This window comes from Schistocerca gregaria, chromosome 4, assembly GCF_023897955.1.
Source record: "Schistocerca gregaria isolate iqSchGreg1 chromosome 4, iqSchGreg1.2, whole genome shotgun sequence".
In the NCBI taxonomy this organism is placed as follows: Eukaryota; Metazoa; Arthropoda; class Insecta; order Orthoptera; family Acrididae; genus Schistocerca; species Schistocerca gregaria.
Genome location: NC_064923.1, coordinates 732,041,694 through 732,068,636, shown reverse-complemented (window position 1 = coordinate 732,068,636; position 26,943 = coordinate 732,041,694). Strand labels below are relative to the sequence as shown.

Below are 26,943 nucleotides of genomic sequence, written 5' to 3'. Positions count from 1 at the left end.
CTTTTGTTCCTGAAGGTAGGCAAACCGCACCCAATGAGTGATTTGGTGTTGAAATTTCTGACAGGTCCATTTGTAATGTGCCTATCATAAGTGTGTGGATGGCACTGAGGGTGTTGCCAAACTAAGGGGTCTTAGAGGCATCCTACGGATTTTTATTCACGAAAATGTTAATGTTGCATTCCTATGTGATCGTGCTACAGGAGGGCGGAAGACAGTTGGGTTGAAAAAGAATAAGTAGACTTTACTGCTTTGGAGCACATTCAGATTTCACTGAATCATTTTGAACGATCCCTAATAGTACCATCCTGTATGTAAGACCAAAAATTATGGACACGCTGTGCTCCAAAAGGATGCAATCACGTTCAGTGGAGATGCAGCCCCTACAATATCTGAGAGTGTCAGCAGTGTCAAGAATATGTTCCTTTTGCTCATCTCATGTTGATTCTGAGCAGCGGTATTTCTTAAATGTTCTCCTTGGCCACTCTTAAGGAAACTGTGTCATTTTAATGCTGAGCTTTGTGGCTCTAATCTCTATCTCAGAGATGTCACAAGAAGGGGTGGAATGTGGATAAGAGGACCTGTGACAACCCTATCATCATGTGATATGTCCACGGTGACTTTGGGGATAATTGTGACGAAATGTGTTGCCAATGTTACATTATTAACCCACCTTACACGAACTTCTGAAACGTGGCCTTTTTTTGCATGTGTTGACACTTTGCCGTTCAAAGTGTCATCGATCCCAAGTGTTATGTCGCAGGGCACAGTGCTTTTGCATCATTATTGAGGCAGGTTGTAGCATGTTTTAGCAAAATTTCTAACTTGTGCATTGCAATAGGAGATAGTTATGGGGTTTCAAAAAAGCGATCCTTTACTTTTGTTGCACACTTTACCTCTGAACTGCTCACAGACTTGAAATGTGAGACTAAACATTGGAAGTACGCATGTAAAGCAGTCACGTGAAGTCCCTCGCTCACTACCTTCGACATGGCATATTGGGCTCATCATAGGCTATCACAGTTGTTTCCACATTATAACTTACATTTTATGACAGGAAGCCATTTTAAGCAAAAGGCACAATACTAAGATGATGATGATGATGATGAGAGAGAGAGAGAGAGAGAGAGAGAGAGAGAAAGAGAGAGAGAGAGAGAGAGAGAGAGGTCATGTGACCACTTTCCTACTTCAGCGGACCTGCCAGACGCACTTCAGATTTTTGCTCACTAGTAGGCTCAAAACACACTGTCACTACTCGTCTGGGTTACCATATTCTTTCTTGTTCGTGGTATTGAAATTCGTCAATTGGAACCTTGTACTAATCAATTAATACTAGAATAAGTATGGAGGAATATATTTTTCACAGGCAATGAATTTATTAATAAGGGAGCCAGGTTTAACATAGCCTTTTACAATTGTCAAATTTTGTTCTTGCTATTCTAAGTCTGACAAATAATTTCTGTTCATACTCATGTTCGCACAAAGTTTAAAAAGGAAGATAAGTCATAGGTTAATTCAAAAGAAGAGCAAATATGTGTACTTTGTTTTACTGTTGTAAATATTTACATCGGTAATATAATGACATGTAATGCCACAACTGTTAATTACATACCTATGAGAGGTAGTTATAGAGCTTTACTTACCACCTTGAAAAAAAAAAATCGAATAGTGAGCATGAAGGTCGGTGTTAGTCGTTACACACATATTCACCCTCAATGTGACACATTTTTTCCAATGATGGATGACATGGCAGAGACTGGTTGCAGAAGTCTGCATTTTGGCTTTTAAGGAAATGGTCACAGTCAAAACACTACCTTATCAATATTCTGGAAATGCCTGCTACACAATGGTTCGTATGATGAAAGAATAAGAAGAAAAAGGAGGTAGTCACTGGGTGAAGCACAATTTAATAGCTTGGAGGAGCAGCATGCTTGGTGACTGTCTTCTGTACAGGGGCAGTTGGGGATAGCCTTTAGTAAATTCTTCAAGAGATTTTGGTAGCATGCTCCTATTGTCATTGGCCCCTTATGAGCATACATACATGGACCCACATACCATGCTGTGACAATCCCAAAAAGCACTGTGCAGTCTTTGTAGGGGGTGGTGGATCCACGTTTCCACTACTTGCTTTGGTCCTTTGTCTTGGGGTCATAGTGATTTAGGCAGCTTCAGTAGTCATCTGAATCAGCCTTACACAGCTAAGACATTTCTGCTGCCACATCAGTCCGTCTGTGTTTCGAATAGGTGTGACCAGTCACAGATTCTCACTTCTTCCACTATTGCCTCAATTGTGATACAGCAGTTTTCAAACACTAGAGCCTCCACTTCTCTTGTGATTAACAGTTCTTCACAGAAATTGTCTGTCATTTCATTCTTCATCATTCAGATTCATTTGACCACACTGGAAAAAATTGCATTGCAAAGTCCCTGTGTCGTGCAATGGTGCACTGTTTTTCTACACTTCCAGCAATGTGTTGGCCTTAAAATGAAGGAAACAAATACCACAAGATTCTCGATGTTATCAATATCCTGTGGCTCCTACAGCAGTGCGCAGCAGTACTGGGGCACATAGATTTCAATGTGTACCAAAACTACAGACAAACAAATAAAGAACTAATTACATTTATTTTTCTGAAGTGATTATTAAAACTTTGACTCCCCTTTGTACATGACCTTTGTGTTTCGTATCTGTAACATTTGCAATCCCTCAGATGATCTTAGAGATCTCCACAATAATAAAATTTAGTGGGTTTAGTTCTAAGTCATTTCCACATTAACACAGAACACACATTCTGGCTGATCAAATAATAATTCCCAACTGCTTCATGTGACTTTTGTTAGTCAATATGAGCTCTGCCTGACAGCTGCAGTCCTAGGAAGCAGTTCTTACACAAACAGTATGTTTATTTACATACCTCGTCAAGAGGGGGTTTGATTAACACTTTGAGATGTTTTAAAATGTTGTTGAGAATCTGGCTATTTTGCTCAAGAGTCTCAAATGAGAATAATGTCTGTACCTAACAGTAAGTGACTGGTGGACAGGGGTCTTTGCATGCTAATGACAATCATCCCTTCATGGTCCTGTCTCTGTCCTACTGACAAGTTTGTTCCTTTTGTGCACGTTGTGGCACCTTAGTGCAAATGTGCCACTACTTTTTCAGTGTTTTCTGGATACTTCAACAGAACTGAGACAGCAATTTTTACTGAATTTCTTTTTATCCTTCATAATTAAGCTTAAAAAACAATTGGAGAGAGGTGGGATAGTGGCACAATTCCATAATATAATCATGAAATTTAGCTGCACTTTGCGCACGTTATAATCTTATGTGGAAGTTCTTTCCTGTGATGTTTTAAATCCTTGTTTCTGCATAATGTAGGTTTTCTTTTACTTCACTCCTGCTGACTGGAGGACAAGATAAGTGAACTCTAGTTGCTTCCATTTGAAGTAGTTCTGTCCAGACACATTTTTACTTTTGTCACTCTTTAATTTTAAAAGGGTCATCAGCAACATTGCAAGTAATACTTTGCAAATGAAATGCAATATAGTAATCTTCAATTTGAACAACATATTAGACACATTGCTTTGAATTTGAACTTCAGACATGCATGAATTAATAAATTAATGATATCTGAGAAATGGATATAAAATTAATATGTTATCTGTGAAAGTCTCTAGGATAAGAGGGTCCCATTAAAATTAATACTATACAGGAACTTCTTGTTGAGTTAATGAACCCATTTGCAAGATTTATGTTGAAGTTAGGCCAACATAGTTTGGTTATCTCAAAAGAATGGATCCCACCAAGAACAGATGGACAAACGTGAAGCAAGAGACCCAGATGACATCCTCGCACAATGAGGTCTGGATTTGTAACATATTCTGGGAAGAGAAACCTACTTGGGCAGAAGTAGAGGGCGCATGATAATTTGTATCCGATTCAGAATGCTATGAGGGGTAGGGGGGTTGTTGTTTGAGGTGATGGATATAATTAAATAGAGTGCAGTGGACAGCATCAGTCACCAAATCAGATTCTGATCTGCACAAATTCTACAACACCCCCCCCCCCCCCCCAATATCTACTGGATACTAATTGTCCTTGGGTCATTTACAGCCATAGCATGTCGCTGATAAACAGTCCAGGATCAGCAACCAAGTGAGGTGGCACCATAATAAGACGCTAGACTTCCATTTGACACAAATCTGGGCTTCAGCTTACTTTCTAACAACCTAAATGTTTAACCCCAGTTTTCTTCCTCTTGATCAGTACTGGACCATGTAATTAAGTAAAAGTGGAAGATACAGCTCTCAAAGAATTTAATTTACATTATATTAAAAGTAAATTTCAAAAAGACTCTTAAAGTAAGTTTTACTTACCAATTTTTTTCTGAATTCAAAATGTGCTTGAAAATGCCTGCAGGAAAGGAGAAGTATTGAGGGACACACACACACACACACACACACACACACACACACACACACACACACACAGAGAGAGAGAGAGAGAGAGAGAGAGAGAGAGAGAGAGAACTTTGTTGCATTCTTTAATTAATTTTTTGAAATACATTTGCAAGAGTATTCGATGTCACTGTCCAACAAAAACAAGTGGATCACCATCTAGGTATCTGTCAACCTTCTCAAATATTGTGGCTACATCATCTCCAGAATTAATCACACTTACAAAATCATATGTCAGAGGTTAGATCATGTTTAAGAAGGGCAGAAATCCTTAAGCAATACATTCATATGATACTACACATTATTTCCAGTATGCTGTGAAACAAAAATAGATATGATAGATAAGAAATATAATGGCATTTCCAAGTTCTTTATATAATTCCTTTTGTTTTGAACTCCTCATTTGCTGGGATGACATCCTTGACAAGTTTTGTTGCACAACCTTTACAATAATGGCTAAAAGCTGAGGTTAGTGTTTTCTGCTATCACAATAAAAGGATTTGGATGTGCTAATTTGACATACGAAAACAATGATAGTATCACAGACACAATAAAATTATCTTTGGCACATAAGTGATGGTATTTCACACTGGAAAATGTGCTTAAAAATAAATAAACTGCTTCATAAGTACATTATTAAATAACTACAAGTATGCTGGTGGTCTTAACCACATCACAGTTTAAGATTTTTAAGTCTTCATAATTTATGTGCTGTAAATTGTAATACTGATGTAAGTTATCAGGTAAGGACAACAGTTTCTTAGAAACTTAATTTAGCACACTCGTTCCTTGTGCGTAAAATGAATTACAACTAAACAACATCTAAGAGATTGTTAAACTTTCAATTCTGAACAACTCTCAGATCATGTGATTTAAAAAGTTCACTACTGGGTATAGAAAATGCATTGTCGTATATCCCAGCACACAGCTGTAACAGTAAAAGTATCACGCTGATTCTTACAAAATATATTTTCTGTAGAATGTGTACACACAAGAGCCTTTCAATGTATAACCTGATGAATACAGACAAGACGGCAGTGCTTTGCCTGTGAAAGTCCTGCAAATGACAGTTCTGTCTTATGAAAGTTACTCAGCAGCAGTCATGGAAAAAATTTGTCCTGAAGACTGAAAACAATTATAGGAAAATAAATACATAAATAATTATAAAAAGCTTTGAGATAAAAGGCGATGCTGCCAGAAGTGTTTTTGGCTAGATCCATTTTCAATTTTTATTATAGTTCAATAATTCGACTTCTCTGTTTTTGTTCCAATGCAGGTAACTCTGCTGCATACTCACTTGTAGCCCACAAAAATAAATCTAATGTGTGTTCAGTACATTCTGCAATGAAGCGCACAAATGGACGAACATCTCCATCATTTGCTATTTCTAAATATTGATAGTATTTCTGCCTGTCTTGCTTTGGAATAATAACAGGTGGATAGCCAGCCTGCATAAGAATTGCATTCATTAACAACCTAGATGTCCTCCCATTACCATCAGTAAAAGGATGGATGTGAACAAGTTTGTAATGTGCCAGTGCTGCATAACGGATAGGATGCATATGAGCAGCTTGTTCTGAATTCAACCACTGTGCAAATTCTTCCATCAAAACCTGAATTTCATGCGGTCCTGGAGGTACATGGCCACCAACATATACTTGTGTCCGACGGAACGTCCCTGCTTCAACAGGATCCACAAAACCCATTACTCTGCGATGAATTTCCAAGATATCCTTTACAGTTACTGCTCCAAGCCTGTAAACAAGAAAAGGTCTTTATTACAGTGGACATTAGGTAAGTTACATTCCCAGATTATTTTGTGTACTGATTGGGAGAGGCAACGGCAGTAGATAAAGTGCTCCTGAGAAGGCATCTTTGAAACCTAGATTATCTAGACCTTTAGAGCAGCATGCCTCCAACATATCACCCAACAATGGTGCAGAATAGTTGGAACTTTGCCTGACGACACACTCAACTAAAAATTACCTCTTCAAGCATTGGACAGGCTACACTCATGTGCCAGTCTCTCCAAATGAACATACCATTAGTGTAACAGCTATTCCCATGGAGTGGGATTGAGTGTCATATTTAGTAGCTGTGGCTGTTAGCAATTTATGTTGATCTTCCAGAATATTTTTTCTAATCTAATACTGAAATAATTTATTTATAAAAAGAAAAGACACTGAAGAGTTTTGCTACCAGTATTATGACTTGAAATATACATCTATTTATTAAGCTCTTAACAGAAACAATATAATCTTTCATATATCAAAGGTATAACTTATTCTTGTGATTTCTGTGGTATTTTTAACACACTGACTGCCACATGCTTAATGATAAGAGTTTTCACTGCCAGCGGCCGCACGGCAGCTAAGAGGTTGATTAGCACATACAGAGTTACAGCTGTAACTCACAGGTTGTTCGTTTTAACTTGAGACAACTAAATATCTTGTAAATGATGCACTGTATGTGAAAAGTTAATATTATTTAAAAGGGATATCTATTTGTGCTACAACTGGCCACCTTCTAACAATCCCTCCTGCATGGGTGGGGTCAGCTTTGCCCATTTCTATGGTGTCTTCAGATTCCACTCCAAAAAATAAGTATGGTTTACTCGACCAATGTTTCACAAAAGATGGTGCTGTAACTGACAAATATCAAGTGTGCCTGTTGCTGCAATTAAGAATCAATGTAATTGATTGTACATTTCACTTATGATGTAAATGTAAACCAATATGTTGTAATGGTTGAAACTTAGGTTTGAAATTTACTTTAGTGTTGCAGATTTGATTGCACACTGCAGTTTGGTAAGCTGTTTCAATGTCTGGTTAGAAACTATGCCTAAAGTGATGCAGGAACAAAAATGTGGATGTAATAGTTTACAGATCCCATTTGGATGCTTGATATTGGTGAGTCCCCTTGCCTCTTACCATAGGTGTACTTGATGACGATGAGTCCCCTCGCCTCGCACCTTAACTGGAATTCACAATAAATGCTCAAACTGACAACCTTCCATTCGGATACATTTATTAGCTCATTGTGAATTACATATATGGTGAAAGTCAAGGGCCTCACCAAAAGCAAGCACACCAATGATGGGAGACAAGGGGTCTCACCAATATCAAACATCCTGGTGAGAACAGGAAATTAGTAGATCTATGTTGTTATTCTGAAATGTAGTCTCTATCCAAACACTGAAGCAGCGAACCACACTGTGCTGTACGATCAAATTTGCAACACTACAGTAAATATCAAACATAAATAACTGTCAGAACATAAAGGTTCACATTCACATTATAAATGAACTACAGAATCAAATGCTTTGGTTCTTCATTGCAAAAACAGACACACTTGATACCTTTCGATAACAGCACCAGCTACCATGAATGGGAAACAGTTTGAGTAAATCGTTGATATTTTTTGGTGCATATCCGAACATGCAATAAAAATTATGGGTTCCCATTTGAAAATACATAGCTGACCCTTCCCACACAGGAGTGGTGGTTGGGTGACAGCCAGCTGTAGCAGAGACTGCTGTCCATTACATTAACTTTTGACCTAGACCTTTTTTTAGTACAATGAATCAATTTTGAGATATTTAGTTGTTTCAAAGTTACAACAAAAACCCTAAAGACAGCAAATTCAACTATAATGTAGAGAGGTGACTCAGAGCTTGTTTGGGGTGCATAAAAGATGGGATGGAATAGTGACAACATGACATTGATTCACGAAAGGTACTTGAAGTACCCTCCCCCTCACCGCATATCCTATGGGGATTTGCAAAGTATAGGTGAAAATGATTTCATCTTCCAACAGGGCAGTGGTACTAACAATAAATATGTTGTGGATTTGTGGAACATCCACAGCAGAATATCGGCTGTGGAGACTTCAAAACTGCAGAATCCATTAATAAATGCTTCCAAAGAGTACTTACTGGAAAAGAATGGAGTTTCTGGGGCGAAGGAGATTGCAGTAATTATGTCGGGCAATAAACCAAAGACAGTGTACTTTGTGTTTATTTACAACAATAAGCATAATATTGAATCACGAGCTATCTTTGAACACTGAGACTGTTTCAGTAATTCATTCCTGCACAACCTTCATGTGAGAGTGCTCAGCTTTCAAGTACATTCAAACAATGTTATACAATACATATTTGACCACAGGTACTATTAAAAGAAAATCCAGTTATCAGGATACTTGTCAAACTTTTATTTTATTTTTTTAGTGTTTCATTTTTAAGTGTTTTATGTACTTCATCTGTAAAATAAATACTACAGCATCTACAAGTGACTTTGCCTTTTCTTGTCAACACAGTGACTTGATCCTAAAGCAGCTCCAAAGCCAAAAGTCTTGGTATTCAAATAAATGTTAACTTTAATGTATGTCAAGAAAGAATAGAGATATGTATGCGGTAAACTACAAAGCTGCTGAAAAGAAAAGAACTAATGCCTACTATATTTACGGGGAATACAATCAAAGATTTATTAAAAACAAAGATTCCAAGACTTACCAAGTCGGAAAGTGCCAGTAGATAGGCACAATGAATAAAACACACAAACACACACACAGAATTTCGAGCTTTCGCAACCGGCGGCTGCTTTGTCAGGAAAGAGGGAAGGAAAAGGAAAGATGAAAGGATGTGGGTTTTAAGGGAGAGGGTAAGGAGTCATTCTAATCCCGGGAGCAGAAAGACTTACCTTAGGGGGGGAAAAAGGATAGGTATATACTCTCTCTCGCACGCACGCACACACACACACACACACACACACGCATATCCATCCATACATACACAGACATTGGTGTCCACGTGTAATTCACTGAAGAATGCTCAGGATATGGACATGGGTGAAACCGTGAATCCAATGCTAATGACCGCTCCAAAGTTGTTTATTGAGTTAAGGGTTTTTACCAAGTGCTCCATACACGTCATACACGTCAACAATGGTGCTGCAGCATCATTTGAGTTTAGGCTTGCACTATTTTGATAATGGCCACATGGAAGCTGGGCAGCTATAACAAACAGAACATTGTACTGTTGGGACAATTGATGGCACTTGCCTCTTACAAGTCAGTGCTTCATTCTATTATATTTTTGGTCGCTGCTGATGCCGGTGCTGAGAACTTGTTCAGGATGGTTACATTTCAGGTATTTGGATTTTCTATGACTGACGTAGTTCACTGTGTGTCCAATAAGACACTTACACAGAGCTTTCAGCCACAGACTTCATCAGAAAAAGAGAAACACACACCATTCATGTACACAAGCAACCACACCTCACACACACATGACCACCCACTCCGGCAGCCTGAGTCAGAATGCAGCTTTCACATAGGATGGAAGGAGGAGGGAGGAAAGGGAAAAGAGAGATTATTACACATGTGTAGAGGAAGAGAGTGGAATGCTGCCTGGCAGATTGTGCAGTCAATAGAACAATAACAGAAGGTTGTGGTGGGGCAGGCCTGTGTAGGGTGGGTTGGGGCGGGGAGGGGGGGGGAGGGGCAGGAAAGGAAAGGAGTAGGGAAAGATGGGCACCTGCATTGCAGAGGGTGGCTAACAAGGAGGGTGGGAGATGAGGATGGGGAGGAGATGATAAGACAGAGGATATGGAAACTGTTGATTGGAGGGTGTGAGGACAGTATGTTACCATAGGTTGAGGCCGGAATGATTATGGAGGTGGAGAACATGTTGTAAGGATAACTTATCTGCGCAACTCAGAAAAGCTGGTGATGGAAGGGAGGATCCAGATGGCTTGGGTGGTGAAGCATCCATTGAAATCCAGCATGTTATGTTCAGCTGCTAGGTATGCCACAGGGTGGTCTACTGTGCTCTTTGCCACACTTTGGTAATAGCCATTCACCCTGGTGGACAGCTTGTCAGAGTCATAACAACATACAAAGCTGTGCAATGATTGCAGCAGAGCTGGTGAATGACGTAGCTGCTTTCACAGGTAGCCTGATGCCTAATGGAGTAGGATAAAACTGTGACAGAATTGGAATACGAAATGCTGGATGGGTGGATCGGGTAGGTCTTGCATTTGGGTCTTCCACAGGGAAATGATCCTTGTGGAAAGGTGTTGGGAATGGAAGTGGCATAGGGATGGACTAGGATGTTGTGGAGGTCGGGTAGACAACAGAAAACAACTGTAGCAGGGTGAGCAGGATCTCAGTTAGGATGTCCCTCATTTTAGGACATGATGATAGGTAATCAAAGCCTTGGAGAAGGATCTGGTTCAGTTGTTCCAGTCCGAGTGGTACTGGGCGATAAAGGGGGCACACATTTGTGGCTGGTTCTTGGAGGTAGTGGGAAGATGGGGAAATGGCCCAGAAGATCTGTTTGCAGACTAGGTGTGGGGAATAGTGCCTATCTGTGAAGGACTTGATGAGGCCCTCAGCATACTGAGCAAAGGAGTTCTTTTCAATGTAGATACACTGTCCGCAAGTGTCCAGGCTGTATGGGAGAGATTTTTTGGTGTGAAAAGGATGACATCTGATGAAATGCAGGTACTGTTGGTGGTTGGAGGGTTTAATGTGGACAGAGAGGCAGATGGAACCATCAGAGGGGAGGAAGTCAACATATAGGCAGGTAGCACACTGGGTTGAGGAGGACAAGATAAAAGTGGATGAGAGAGTAGGTGTTGAGGTTGTGAAGGAAAGGACAGTGGCCAAGAGCAAACTAGATCGCCCTGTAGCACAACATGCAGCTGAATACAACATGCTTGATTTCAATGGCTGCTTCATTAAACGAGCCCCTCCACTAACAGCTTTTCTAAACTGCACAGATGGGAGTCATCCTTACAACACATTCTCTGCTGGCATAATTATCCTAGCCTCAATCTACGGTAACAGACTGTTCCCAAACCCTACACCCAACAGTTTCCACCCCCTACATCTTATCATCGCCTCCCCATTTGTATCTCTCACCTTGTTTATTTGTAGAGATCTGTCAATGCATCTGCCCTTCTTTCCCTGCTCCTTTCACTTTCTGCTCCTTTTTTTCCATGTCCCTCTGCCCCACAACACTCCCTGCACTACAATCTCCTAACTCTGCACTGTTGGCAGTCTAGGCCCTGCATATTCCACCTGACAGTATTTGTCTCTCTCCCAACAGTACACTAGTAGCCCTTCCCCTTCTCTGCACCCTCCAGATTGCTGCTTGCATTCCACATGATGTTGCATTCCGGTCCAAGATGTTGAAGTTGGCAGATGTGTGTGTGTGTGTGTGTAGTGTGTCGTTTACTGACAAAGGCTGTGGCTGAACGCTTTGTGTAAGTGTCTTTCAATGGTGCCTGTCTGCAACTTTATGTGTCATCTTTATGGTAAGTAGTGACCTATCTTTTCCTACATTGTTGATATTCCTATCTGGAGTTTCCATTGTTTAACTGGCTCCCTTTACAGACCATCCGACTTGAATGATATATTACTAACAGTCCAAAGAAAGCTTTAGTCTCATTATAAAACAGGAGCCAAACTCATAATTATAGTTGGTGGTTACTTCAATATACCCCTGATATGTGGCCAACATTCGAATGAATGTAGGTTGTGGTAGTTATGCAGAGATGAAGATGCTTGCACAGGAGATACTAACATGGAGAGCTGCACCAAACTACTCTTCTGACTGAAGATGACGGTGGTGGTGGTGGTGGTGGTGGTGGTGGTGGTGGTGGTGGTGGTGGTGGTGGTGGTGGTGATGATGAAGATGAAGACTACATCTACATCTACACTTACTTCTACATGTATTCTCTGTGAACCACTATGAAGTGCATGGCAGAGGGTATGTCCTGTTGCCAAAGTTATTAGGGTTCCTTCCCATTCCATCCATTTATTGATGCGGGCAGAATTATTGTTTAAATACCTTAGTGTATATTGTAATTATTCTAATCTTGTCCTCATGATCCTACATGAGTGATACATAGGGGGCTGTAATATGTATTCCTAATCATTGAAACCCAGTTCTCAAAATTTTGCTAATAGACTTTCTCGGCATATTTTATGTATTCTTCAAGAGTCCTCCAGTTCCGTTTCTTCAGTACCTCTGTGACACTCTCCCAAAGGTCAAACAAACTTGCGACCATTCATGCTGCCCTTGTCTATATAATTTCAATATCCTCTCTTGTCATATTGTCCACTTGGACAATATTCTAGAATGGGTCACACAAGTAATCTGCAAGCAATCTCCTTTGTAGATCTATTACACTTCCTCAATATTCTATCAATAAATTGAAGCCTACCACCTGCTTTACTCTTGACTGAGCCAACATGACAATTACATTTCATATTGCTACAAATTACTTGAATGAGTTGGCTGATCCCAAATATGACTCACTGATATTATAGTCATAGGATACTACCTTTTGTGGAGTTCAAATATCATTTGTCATTGAGGTAAGCCGATTCAGTTTTTTGGGTGGACTGAGGGAGGACATTAAGATATGCATGGGGCATAGCTGCATGTTTATTGTCCTGGAGTCAGTATCCCAAATAGACTAGAGTCAGTACATGGGGTACAGCAGCATGTTTGCTGTCCAGACTTCATCAGTTGCGTCCTTACTGCGTGCAGTGATGATGCACAAAACTAAGAACCATCCAAATGAAATGCAGTTGTTAAGACACTGATATCACATTCAAGAGGGATAATTTGCTCTTTCTGTCTGTGGATTTCAGAATCATTTCAGCCAAATGCAGGAATGGTTCCTTCAAGGCCATGGCGGAACAGCTGTCTTATCCTCCTAAAAGCACACTGACATATTTTACACTATTCATTTTCATTGTATTATGTTGACAAATCCTATATCATTGTGAGATGATCCCTGGGGGAATGAATGAATGAGTAAATAAATAAATAAATCAAATCAAACCATACTTTGGAGATCATTAAGTTTCAGATGTGAGCTACAATGATGATACATTATATGTGAAAAAACTGCAAATACACAGCGCACCTTTGGTCACCTCAAGCCTTGTTGCCTTTACTGAAAACTTGTAAAAAAAAAAAAAAAAAAAAAAAAAAAAAAAAAAAAAAAAAAAAAAAAAAAAAAAAACGTTAGTGTTAACAGCAAAGAAATCATAGTTTTGTTCATGGTTCCCAGGTATTCCGGCTGAAGCAGTTGCAAAACTGTTAAAATGTATGACAAAGAACAGCTGCAGTTGCTTTAACAGAGGTGCGACAAGGGGCTAGTTGTTTTTAGTTGTTGTAACAGTGTATCCACATTAGAAAGTGGTAGTCACATTGTCAAATGTGTCAGAGAGGTCCGCTCAAGGTACTGGAACTATTCTTTAGTCTCATAAAGTCTGTGTCTTTTAAACATCTTACTGATATACTCTTATCTGTAATTCCACTTTCAGATAACATTGTGGACACAAAAAATATACAGTACTATATAATAATTGGGCATACTCCTGAGGGCATGCAGCTTTACTGCATTACTGTATGGTTAAATGATGATGGCGTCCTCTTGGGTAAAATATTCCGGAGGTAAAATAGTCCCCCATTTGGATCTCTGGGCGGGGACTACTCAGGAGGACGTTGTTATTAGCAAAAAGGAAACTGACGTTGTTATTAGCAAAAAGAAAACTGACGTTCTATGGATCGGAGCATGGAATGTCAGATCCCTTAATCGGGCAGGTAGGTTAGAAAATTTAAAAAGGGAAATGAATAGGTTAAAGTTAGACATAGTGGGAATTAGTGAAGTTCGGTGGCAGGAGGAACAAGACTTCTGGTCAGGTGACTACAGGGTTATAAACACAAAATCAAATATGCGTAATGCAGGAGTAGCTTTAATAATGAATAGGAAAATAGGAATGCAGGTAAGCTACTACAAACAGCAAAGTGAACGCATTATTGTGGCCAAGATAGATACGAAGCCCACACCTACCACAGTAGTACAAGTTTATATGCCAATTAGCTCCGCAGATGACGAAGAGATTGATGAAATGTTTGATGAGATAAAAGAAATTATTCAGGAAGTGAAGGGAGATGAAAATTTTATAGCAATGGGTGACTGGAACTCGATAGTAGGAAAGGGAAGACAAGGAAACGTAGTAGGTGAATATGGAATGGGATTACAGAATGAAAGAGGAAGCCGCCTGGTAGAATTTTGCATAGAGCATGACTTAATCATAGCTAACACTTGGTTCAAGAATCATAAAAGAAGGTTGTATACATGGAAGAAGCCTGGAGATACTGGAAGGTTTCAGATAGATTATATAATGGTAAGACAGAGATTCAGGAACCCTGTTTTAAACTCTAAGACATTTCCAGGGGCAGATGTGGACTCTGACCGCAATCTATTGGTTATGAACTGTAGATTAAAACTGAAGAAACTGCAAAAAGGTGGGAGTTTAAGGAAATAGAACCTGGATAAACTGAAAGAACCAAAGCTTGTAAGAGCTTCAGGGAGAGCATTAGGGAACGATTGACAAGAATGGGGGAAAGAAATACAGTAGAAGAAGAATGAGTAGCTTTGAGAGATGAAATAGTGAAGGTAGCAGACAATCAAGTAGATAGAAAGACGAGGGCTAGTAGAAATCCTTGGGTAACTGAAGAGATATTGAATTCAATTTATGAAAGGAGAAAATATAAAAATGCAGTAAATGAAGCAGGCAAAAAGGAATACAAATGTCTCAAAAATGAGATCGACAGGAAGTGCAAAATGGATAAGCAGGGATGGCTAGAGGACAAATGTAAGGATGTAGAGGCACATATAATTAGGGGTAAGATAGATACTGCCTACAGGAAAATTAAAATTCATGGAGAAGAAATAAAAACTTCGAGGTTCGCCGATGACATTGTAATTCTGTCAGAGACAGCAAAGGACTTGGAAGAGCAGTTGAACGGAATGGATAGTGTCTTGAAAGGAGGATATAAGATGAACATCAACAAAAGCAAAACGAGGATAATGGAATGCAGTCAAATTAAATCGGGTGATGCTGAGGGAATTAGATTAGGAAATGAGACACTTAAAGTAGTAAAGGAGTTTTGCTATTTGGGGAGCAAAATAGCTGATGATGGTCGAAGTAGAGAGGATATAAAATGTAGACTGGCAATGGCAAGGAAATCGTTTCTGAAGAAGAGAAATTTGTTAACATTGAGTATAGATTTAAGTGTCAGGAAGTCGTTTCTCAAAGTATTTGTATGGAGTGTAGCCTTGTATGGAAGTGAACATGGACAATAACTAGTTTGGACAAGAAGAGAATAGAAGCTTTCGAAATGTGGTGCTACAGAAGAATGCTGAAGATTAGATGGGTAGAACACATAACTAATAAGGAGGTATTGAAGAGTATTGGGGACAAGAGGAGTTTGTGGCACAACTTGACAAAAAGAAGGGACCGGTTGGTAGGACATGTTTTGAGGCATCAAGGGATCACAAATTTAGCATTGGAGGGCAGCGAGGAGGGTAAAGGAGACCAAGAAATGAATACACTAAGCAGATTCAGAAGGATGTAGGTTGCAGTAAGTACTGGGAGATGAAGAAGCTTGCATAGGATAGAGTAGCATGGAGAGCTGCATGAAACCAGTCTCAGGACTGAAGACCACAACAACAACAACACAGGAAAGTTAAAGAGACCTTTGGAGAAAAGAGAACCACTTGCATGCATATCAAGAGCTCAGATGGGAACCCAGTTATAAGCGAGAAAGCAGAAAGGTGGAAGGAGTATATAGAGGGTCTATACAAGGGCGATGTTCTTGAGGACAATATTACAGAAATGGAAGAGAATGTCGATGAAGATGAAATAGGAGATATGATACTGCTTGAAGAGTTTGACAGAGCAATGAAAGACCTAAGTCGAAACCAGGCCCCAGAACTAGGCAACATCCCATTACAACTAATGACAGCCTTGGGAGAGCCAGGCCTAACACCCTAAGAGAACTCTACCATCTTGTGAGCATGATGTATGAGACAGGTGAAATACCCTCAGACTTCAAGAAGAATATAATAATTCCAATCACAAAGAAAGGGGGTGTTGATAGATGTGAAAATTATCGAACTATCAGTTCAATAAGCCACGGCTGCAAAATACTAACACAAATTCTTTACAGACGAATGGAAAAACTGGTAGAGGCCAACCTTGGGAAATATCAGTTTGGATTCCGTAGAAATGTTGGAACATGTGAGGCAATACTGACCCTCGAATTATCTTAGAAAATAGATTAAGGAAAGGCAAACCTACGCTTCTAGCATTTGTAGACTTAGAGAAAGCTTTTGACATAGTTGACTGGAATACTCTCTTTCAAATTCTGAAGGTGGCAGGGGTAAAACACAGAGAGCAAAAGGTTATTTATAATTTGTACAGAAACCAGATGGCAGTTATAAGAGTCGAAGGGAAGCAGTGGTTGGGAAGGGAGTGAGACAGGGATGTAGCATATCCCCGATGTTATTGAATCTGTATTTTGAGCAAGCAGTAAAGGAAACAAAAGAAAAATTTGGAGTAGGTATTAAATTTCATGGAGAAGAAATAAAAACTTTGAGGTTCGCCGATGACATCGTAATTCTGTCAGAGATAGCAAAGGACTTGGAAGAGCAGCTGAACAGAATGGACAGTATCTTGAAAGGAGGATATAAGATGAACATCAACAGAAGCAAAACAAGGATAATGGAATGATGTCGAATTAAATCGGATGATTCTGCAGGAATTAGATTATGAAATGAGAGGCTGAAAGTAGTAAACGAGTTTTGCTATTTGTGGAGCAAAATAACTGATTATGGTCGAAGTAGAGAGAATATAAAATGTAGACTGTCAATGGCAAGGAAAGCGTTTCTGAGGAAGAGAAATTTGTTAAAATTGAGTATAGATTTCAGTGTCAGGAAGTGGTTTCTGAAAGTATATGTATGGAGTGTAGCCATGTATGGAAGTGAAACGTGGACGATAAATAGTTTAGACAAGAAGAGAATAGAAGCTTTTGAAATGTGTTGCTACAGAAGAATGCTCTAGATTAGATGGGTAGGTCACATAACTAATGAGGAGATATTGAATAGAATTGGAGAGAAGAGAAGAGAAATTTGTGGCACAAATTGACTAGGAGAAGGGATTGGTTGGTAGGACATGTTCTGAGGCATCAAGGTATCGCCAATTTAGTATTGGAGGGCAGTGTGGAGGGTAAAAATCATAGAGGGAGACCAAGAGATGAATACACTAAACAGATTCAGAAAGATGTAGGTTGCAGTAGGTACTGGGAGATGAAGAAGCTTGCTCAGGATAGAGCAGCATGGAGAGCTGCATCAAACCAGTCTCAAGACTAAAGACCACAACAACAACATATAATACTCGGAACAAAATGGAAAACACAACATCAATTGGCAGGCTATGTTGTTTAATTCTACTAATACTTGCATGTGAGATTAGCATCCACAACTGGTAAGATAATGAAGGATAAAATCCATGAAGAATTCCAGGATATGCTGTCTGCTATGGAAAGACCCTCACTCATTCAATCAACAGGTAGTTGTTTCAACATTTTGTTGATGTAGGACTAGCAACCTTTTATTTCATGAAGAGATTATTACAAATCTGTCACAGATGGTGTACATATATTTTGGTGACTAGTTTCAAATCCACTAGTTTGTTCTCCAGCCTGACCTACTGAGGGTGCTCTGAAAGTGCCTGACCTTAATGACAACCATCTAACACTGGCAAATATATGCATCACACAGTGATGGAAGATAAATGTCACAATGTGCATGTGCTTACTATACAAGTCAGAATCAAACTGGGAGAATTCCATTGATGTATTGGTTAGTGCCACAGATTGATGCAAACAACTTGTCTCTCTGTCCATTGAAATTCTGCAAACAATGGAAAATTCAGGATGGAATAATGACAAATGCCAGAACAGGAGTTAAAAGTGACATCAGCATAGACTAATTAGAAGTCTGGTGCTTCTGTGTAATTTATCAACATTACAACATTAAAATATAATTAAGAGTACTCATATAATGAACACTGAGTCTATCAATTGTTTCTCTCAACTCAAAATTATGGACAGAGCTTATATTTTATTTAAGTGCAGCTTATATTCAAGCCAATGCAGTATATATCAGCTCTGGAGCAGTCAACTACCGTTACTATTTTTGTATGCTTGAACACTGGACTCTCTTTGTAAGTAATATGTTGCATTTTCTTCATTTCTGTTGTATGCCTATCCATTTCTCAATTCAAATGCTGGTATCTCCTATTTTCAACTTGCCTTTACCTTAATTTCTCTAACGCAACAGACTCAATGTATTTTCTGTAGCAGCTCATTGCAATGTTAATAGTAAGGTATCTTAAATTAGTCAAACAGTAATAAGAGTACAGATACTATTTGCTTAATACAAGAGTAAAGTACTTGCAAAGATAAACTTATCTTTTCACCTAAATGCATTAGCACAATGTCTGTTCTAGAAGTCATAGGTGTCCGAGACTAAGGTAATAGTAAAAACACAGTTCTTACCTATTAACAAGAGTGGCATTTATATATTTTAAAGCAGCATCAAGTCCTAGAATTTCATTGTGTTCCATAATACTCTTTCCACCAATGGCCATTCTTGTTTCCACAATGGATCGAGTTTGTGACAGTGTCATTGTATTCCCTTCAATGGCAACAGTGTGATATATATGCTGCACAAAAATTGTTACATATTACTTTGTAGACACAGAAACCATCTAGAGAAAAATGTACAAAAGTGAGACCAACAGATAGAATTAAAGACCAACTTTATTCACAAGTAGGGTTTATAATTTTAAAGGATACAAATCTTAGACGGATTCAGGAAAAGCTGTGATTGCTATGCATACTACAAGGCCAAAACTGAATTTTAACATAACATGCTACATAGTCAGATTGCACTGACTGTGACCATAATAGGGACATCTGAGTAAGGAGTCCAAAAAATAAGCCAGTTGATGTTTGATATTGTGTTTTTTGAGTGACAAATGTCACATGTCATGTTGTTTCATGACATTAAAATATCAATATTGCGATTCCCTAAAGCTCAGCTGCACTATTTGTTCACAACATCCTGAATCAGGGACCCCTATAGCAATGCGGTACCTACATATACACAGGCATTACAAAGTGACTGCCATGCTGTGCCGTCTTATCCCATGCCATGTCATCCCAAACCAGTAAGAACATCTAGTGCTAGCACTGTGAGATGAAAGTGCACATCGTACCCCTGCCCCCTCCACAACACCTCCTCCCCATGGTAACCCTCAGCCCTTGTGCTTGCTTCTTCTGCTGCTTGCACTCTCCTGAGCATTCATCCACAATACTGTCTTTATGCTAAAGCATCAGAGGTGAAGGCGTGATACCTCACTATGACGATAACAAACAGTAAACAGATATAAAAGCTTTGTGAGAATACATTGCTACAGAATTATTATTATCTTGTTTGCTACACAACTCATTTGCTGTTGATCATAACTCTGCACAGTTTTGAAGAAATACTTCCACTATTTCAACTCAAGGTAGGTATTGGTTGTGATATTAGGAATTTTAATAACTGATGAGAAAATAATCCCGTTTATAAGCTGCAACTGCCATCTCTGAAAATAATCATTAAATATAAATAACAATACAGTAGATATTAGTCATGAAAGTGCAGACAAAAATCTGAAGTGGGAGAAAGAAACCAGAGAGAGAGAGAGAGAGAGAGAGAGAGAGAGAGAGAGAGAGAGAGAGAAGGGAACAAACAGGATGGGAGCCATTCTGCCAAACAAGACACTATTGAGATATACATTCAATTGCAAAAGTTGTGACTACACTGGCAGCAGAGGATGAATAGTGTTCAAGTTATTACAAACAAGTATGTACAAAATAACTAAACAGTGGGAGGACTTAGATCTTATCGAGTTTTTTTCTTGTATGGTTTTATGGTTCTATTCATTTTATGGGTAATTCCTGGATGGAATAATAAGTAAAATAAGGGAAAGGCAACCACTCACCTATAGGTAACTGATGTGCAGTGCACAGAAACACGTAACTGAAAATCATATTTACAGCAGCTTTAGAACTCTTTCTCTTTCTCTAGTAAAAGTACACACACACACACACACACACACACACACACACACACACACACCACACGCTAACACAAAATCACAACCACCAATGCCACACATCAGTCAACTATGCGTGTGTGGTTACCTTTCCTTATTTTATGAACAATGGGTAGTTATTACAAGACATCCATGAGAGACCCATCTTATCCTACTGTCCTCATGTATACTGGCAGCATTAGTAAGTGGCAAACAAAACTAAATGGCTTTTGTGGCTCACCTACAAATGATTCTTAATTTGATAGCTGTCTTTTTCCTCTTCTATTTCACAGTTATAAATCTTTGGACACTTTCCCAAATTTGTTTCAGAATAGAAGCTCTTGCCATGCAGCAGTTAATGAATCAGTTCAGAATTTGAGCTTTACAGATCAGCACTGCTTAAGTTAATGGTCACATCACAGGAAACTATATGTTGCAGCTTTGTTCAACTTGCGTACTCTTCCTTCCGAGACAGCATGATCCCTAGTTGCTTTGACAAATTGGTAAGACTTTATTGTTTTTCTGTCTACTGAACATATTCCAAGTTCCAAGAAGTTTTGCTTCACTTAACAAAATAACATAGCTGGTATCTTCTGGAAAGCTCACAGTTTTTTTGTTAATTTTTTTTGGAAAGGGTATATTAACAGGAGTAGATGTATACTGTAATCAAGACATGACTTCGCTTTTGTAACTACGACAGGACTTTGCTTTTTGCTTTTCTACTTGACTGTTCCAATTTTGGCATCATGAAAAGATACAGAAATTCTAGAATGTTTAAGCACATCATCTATTTTTCACTCTGTCTACACAGATCATTTTTCAGTGTCAGTTGTATTCATCTTGTAGGTCAGATGCCACCCTCCAGCAGTAACAGTATTTAACTCATATAGTGTTTAGTTTAGTTGTTTTTTTATGTGCTTCTTTGTAGGGATGATAAGTAACTGTCTACTTATCTCTGTTCAGAAGTGTTCATTAATTTTTCTATTTTTCTGCACATTCTGCAGCAAGTATTACTAGAATGTGAGCTGATTTTGTAGTCTTGATATGCTTGATGGGTGGATCGGGGGTCTTGTCTAAGATGTGGAAGAGGCTCAGTCAGCATGTACTGTGTGCACAGAGTGCAGCCAGCTCCATTTCATGTCTCATGTCAACACGAATGATTCCTGTTCACATGATTCCTCTTGGTGTTAGGATAAAGGATAAAGAATACTAGCCTCATCCACAGGATTCATGCACAGCCTGTGATAGCATTGTCTCCAAAACTGTATCAACAGTTAGAATCAGCCAACACCACTGTGTGACGTAGGAGGCTCCAGTTCTATGGGCACCTACAAGGAATGAACAACAATATGCTTACCAAGAAGATCTTCTCATTGGTTAAAAGCTACAACACTGGAAGCCTGTGGTTTAACGAAGTACTAAAGGACTTGGATTCGGCTTGAATCTCTGATCTTGAGGTAGAAGATTGTTAAAAATGTTGTGCTATGGTAGAGTCTTGGACTCAACCACCTGGAGTCTTTAAACACATGGAGCCCCTTCCACAGGAGAAGGAGAAATTACCAGCAGAGCTCAAGGTATATTGGGAACAAAAGAGAGCATCAGAGAAGAACTAGTCATAAATGCTCCTTATTGGGCTGAAATCAATAATAACTGTCTTCAGAACTGTGGTGTGCTTGTTGGTTTGTAGTCAGGTGAAATGCTTAAATGAGAGGTTCCACTGACCCTGTTACAATCTTGGATGGTGATTTATTGATCTGTATTAGCAGCTGGAGAATTTTAGGGTCTCACTCAATATGTCAAGCATGTACTACACTCCAGAAACAGTCATTCAGGTGGCAGAGTCTGTTTCACCTGCAAACCACAGCTCAGTTCATACATACAAACAGCTCAGTTCATACATACAATACCAGGAACAAAAATGATCTGCACAAGGACTTAAAAGCACTTACTTTAGTTCAAAAAGGGGTCCACTACTCAGGAACACTCATCTTCAATAATTTGCCAGCAAACATAAAAAATTTAGTTACAAATAGAGATCAGTTTAAAAGGAGCCTGAAAGACTTACTAGTGGCCAACTCCTTCTACTCCATTGACGAATTTTTAATACAAACAAATGATGTGTTGTATATATTTATACTATAGTATTGTTATTTCAGCTTTTAAAAAAAATAAAAAATAAAAAAAGGTGACATGTTCCACATCCACGAGGATCTCCTCAACACGGATCTATGGAACGAAAACTAATCTAATCTAATCTAACCACACTGTATACTGAACAGGTAGTTAGGTATCACACAACCAGGAATCAAGTGCAGATCGGTGGTGGTGGTAGTAGTAGTAGTAGTAGTAGTAGTAGTAGTAGCAGTAGCAGTAGCAGTAGCAGTAGTTGATGATGATGATGGGTGGCAAAGATGACTTCCATCCGAAAAATGCTATGTTGCAGTTCTCCACATTAGTTTATTCTGTGCAAGCCTCATCATCTCTAAATAACTACTGCAACATGCAGCCACTTCAACCTGCTTACTCCATTCATGGCCAGGTCTCTTTCTACAAGTTTCACCCCTCCATGCTTCCCTCCATTACTAATTTGACTATTCCTTGACACCACAGGATGTGTTCTATCAACTGAGGGTTTCTTTTTTTCTTCTTTTTTTTTTTAAAAAAAAAAAGAAAGAAAACCAAGTTGCCCACGAATTTTTTCCTCCTGGTTTGATTCAGCATCTCATCATTAGTTACTCAATCTACCCAACTAATCTACAGCTTAATTCTACAGCATCATATCCATCATATCTGAAAAGTTTCTATCATCTTCTTGTCGGAACTGCCAATCAGCCACATGTCACTTCTGCACAAGGCTACACAAATACATTCAGAAAAGACTTCATGACATTAAGTCTATAAAAGATGTAAACAAACCATCTTTTTCACAAATGATTTCCTTGTTATTACCAGTCTGTATTTTATATCCTCTCAACTTTGGCATTCATCAATTACTTTGTTACCCAAATAGTAAAATTTATATATTGCTCTTAGTGTCTCATTTGATATTGTAATCCCCTAAGCACCATTTGATTTAATTTGCCTACTTTTCATTACCTTTGGTTTAATTTTGTTGATGTTCATCTTCTATCTCTTTTCAAGACATTATCCAATCAATTTAAATGCTCTTCAAAGGCCAAAGGTCTGTGATGAAACTACAATGTCACTGGCAAAATTCAAAGTTTTTGTTTCTTCTCCCTGAAATTCAATTCATATTCAAAATTTGTCAGGGATCTCCATTACTGCTCCATCAATGTACAGATGGAACAACATCAGAGATAGGTTACAACTCTGTCTCACTTCTTTCTCAACTACTGCTTCCCTCTCATGTTCTTCGACTCTCATACCTGCAGTCTGGCCCCCATACAAGATGTAGATAATATTTTTTTTTTTAAACCCTGCACCTTCAAAATTTCAAAGAGTGTAGTCCAATCCTCACTGTCAAATGATTTCTCCAATCTACAAATGCTATAAAAAGAGGTTTGCATCTCTTCGACTTATAAATTGTTGGGTTAGTATTGTGTCACGTCTTACTGCATTTCTCTGGAACCCACAGTGATCTTCCACGAGGTTGCAGCTCTAGCAGCTTTTCCATCCTTCTGTAAATAATGTAGTGTAACAACAAAATTGAAGAAGTGACAAAGTGACCTGTCGCACAAGCATTTTTAAAACCACTGAATGATGATCGCCATTACAAAATGTTTATTTTTATAATGAATTAGATACTCTAATGTTGGATGTATGTTTTATTAATGCACATGTATCCTCAGATGGATGCACACAGTGTATTTACAAGCTGGGACAACAATAAGCATCATACAATGTTAACAGTACCTGCTGGTAGATAAGTTTATCCCACGTAATCGGTTCTTGCCTTGGAGATATAGCGCATGCCACAGAGAAAGAGCAGCTGTGACATCACGAGGCCAATTCGACTGAAATCTGTTAAATAAGGCAACCTGCTGGTCGATAAGTCTATTCCAAGTAATTGGTTCTTGCCTTGGAGATATAGCGCATGCCACAGAGAAAGAGCAGCTGTGACATCTTGGGGCCAATTCGACTGAAATCTGTTAAATAAGGCAGGATGTTTTTGGACTTTATCCTTGCCAATGTTTTTGGATGTTCTGCATAATGTGACAATTCATAACACATAGTTATTGTAAACAAGAGTACAATATATGACATATTAACGAGAAGCCTCACATTTACTTCAAGAGGTGGATGCTGGACCTGCACTCTTAAATTCTAGCAGTAACTGCAGCACTTCGAGAAAAGACGTTTGATCGAAAGGATTGGAGAGTGTGCTGAAGTAATAAAGTGAATAACATTAAATATCACGAAGTCTTAGCTCCCAATTAGACTTTACTTCACCAGCAGAACATCGCAATAATTCATGTCAGTATATTATGATGAGGACTTATGTATAAAATGATTGTTCAGCAGAATTCACATCTGTCAGCACCTGCCTTCTTTGGAACCAGAATTACTGCATTCTTCTTACAATCTGCAGGTATTTTCCTTGTCTCATATCTTGCACTCCAGATGCAATAATTTTGTCATGTCTGGCTCTCCCTTGGGTCTCCATAAATCTGAAGGAATGTCATTTACTCCAGGAGCCTTGTTTTCACTTAGATGTTTCAGAGCTGAATCAAATTCTGCTCACAGTATTTTATCTCTCACCTTCTCTTAACCCACTTCTGTTTCTCCACCTCCTCCTCCTCTTTCTATAGTATTGTCCTCAAGTTTGCTTCTCTTATATACACCCTCTTCTTCTTCCTCCTCTTCTTCCTCCTCCTCCTCCTCCTCCTCTTTTCATTTGGGACTACTTAGGACCACAAGGCTCTCTGACTCTTTACGCTGTTGTTCTTTTTATTCTTTGCCCAGAAAGCTTTCTTTTTCTGGCAGTGGACAAGCTTCCACTCCACTCTCCACTTTGGTCTTCTGGTTCAAGTGCTCTTTTTGCTTGTAAGAGACACTGGGAGTAGCCCTTGTAGAGTGATATGCCAGAGCCTGGACTAGTCCTGTATTGTTTTTAGCAGGGTTACAAGTTTCTACCACTGCAGTGATCCGTTGTTGGAAGCTTTCGCCTCTACCTATTATGGTGAAGATCCTGTCCATGAGTCTGCAGGGATTAATGTGGGTCAAATGTCCATAGAATGACAGTTGTCTTTTCCTCATAAATATGATTATGTCATCTTGGAGATGGTACAACTCACTGCTGTGTCTAATCCTATAAAAGCCATCCTCTTCTCTTACTGGTCCTGGTACTGTCCTTATCATTTTCCGTTCCTTGAGCTCCAGTTTTTTGACTGGACTGTTCCTGTTTATCAAGAGGCATTTGGTAGCATAAAATATGAAGGGCCTTACTACTGATCTGTAATGTTCGAGTTTAAGGTTCTTGGAAAGGTACATGGAGTTGTAAATACTCTTACAGGAGAGGTAGAGCCTCTCCAACTTGGCACATGAGGTATAAGATATCTATTGCCAAGTACTCACTTTCATTTGCTAAAATACACTCTGCTAAACTCTTGACTGCTGGGACTTTATAAATGGTGGTGTCTTCTACTGAAACTGCTGATGGGGCTTCCTTTATGTTAGCAATGCACTCAATTTTTTGTATACTGACCTCCAAACTGGTCTTAGATGCTATACTGTAGAGGCTCTCCAATTGAGTAGCCTCCTCTATACTGATGACCATGTCATCCACAAAGGCTAGGCGCAGTACACTGAGGTTATCTTTCTTGCATCCAATCTTCATTTCAGTTCCTGATGGTAATGTGTAATCTTCTCCAATGAGCAACTGAGGAGCATGCATGAGAAATCACCTTGTCTCACTCCTGTTTTGAGTGGTGAAACTCTCAGAGAGCTCACCTCTAAATTTTACTTTTTGGTGTGTTATTTTCTTAGGGTGATCCGGAAGGTGCAGTCCTCCTCGCTCAGTTGTAGGATGTCTAACTTTAGTGGCTTACAGCTTTTCGTAGTGGTAGGTGCTCTCAATGCTTATAGGTTGGCCTTTACTAGGAAGACATAATGGTCTGAGTCTAGGTTAGCTCCTCAGTGTGGCTTGTAAGTAGAGTGTGGAGTGTGGTTTGTAAAGTGAGAAGAGAAACAGAGGAAAGAAGAGAAAGAAGGATGGACATTGAGTATAGTAAGGCATTAGAAAATAGTAACAAGGGAAAACAGCACTAGGCTAGGAACAGGATGGAATTTAACATTATTATGAAAGGAAAGTTGCCACTCACCATATAGTGGAGATGCTGTGTCGCAGATAGACACAACAAAAAGACTCACAAATAAGCTTTTGGTCAGCAAGGCCTTCGTCAAAAATACATCACACACACACACACACACACACACACACACACACACACACAAAAGACTGCAGTCTCTGGCAACTGAAGCCACACTGCAAGCAGCGGCACCAGTGCATGATG

At 39.1% G+C, this 26,943-nt stretch overlaps 1 protein-coding gene across 1 annotated transcript in view; it reads right to left on the bottom strand.

The window, feature by feature from the left end:
* Positions 1-4,525: 4,525 nt before the first annotated feature.
* The window catches only part of LOC126267637 (protein adenylyltransferase Fic-like), a 44,852-nt gene continuing 22,434 nt past the window's right edge, over positions 4,526-26,943 (bottom strand). The window contains exons 3-4 of the mRNA XM_049972939.1: positions 18,885-19,051; positions 4,526-6,208 (exon numbers count right to left, since the gene is read on the bottom strand). Of these exons, the coding sequence (XP_049828896.1) occupies positions 5,686-6,208; positions 18,885-19,051 (690 nt within the window). The 3' untranslated portion in view covers positions 4,526-5,685. The remainder of the gene's footprint in view (positions 6,209-18,884; positions 19,052-26,943) is intronic.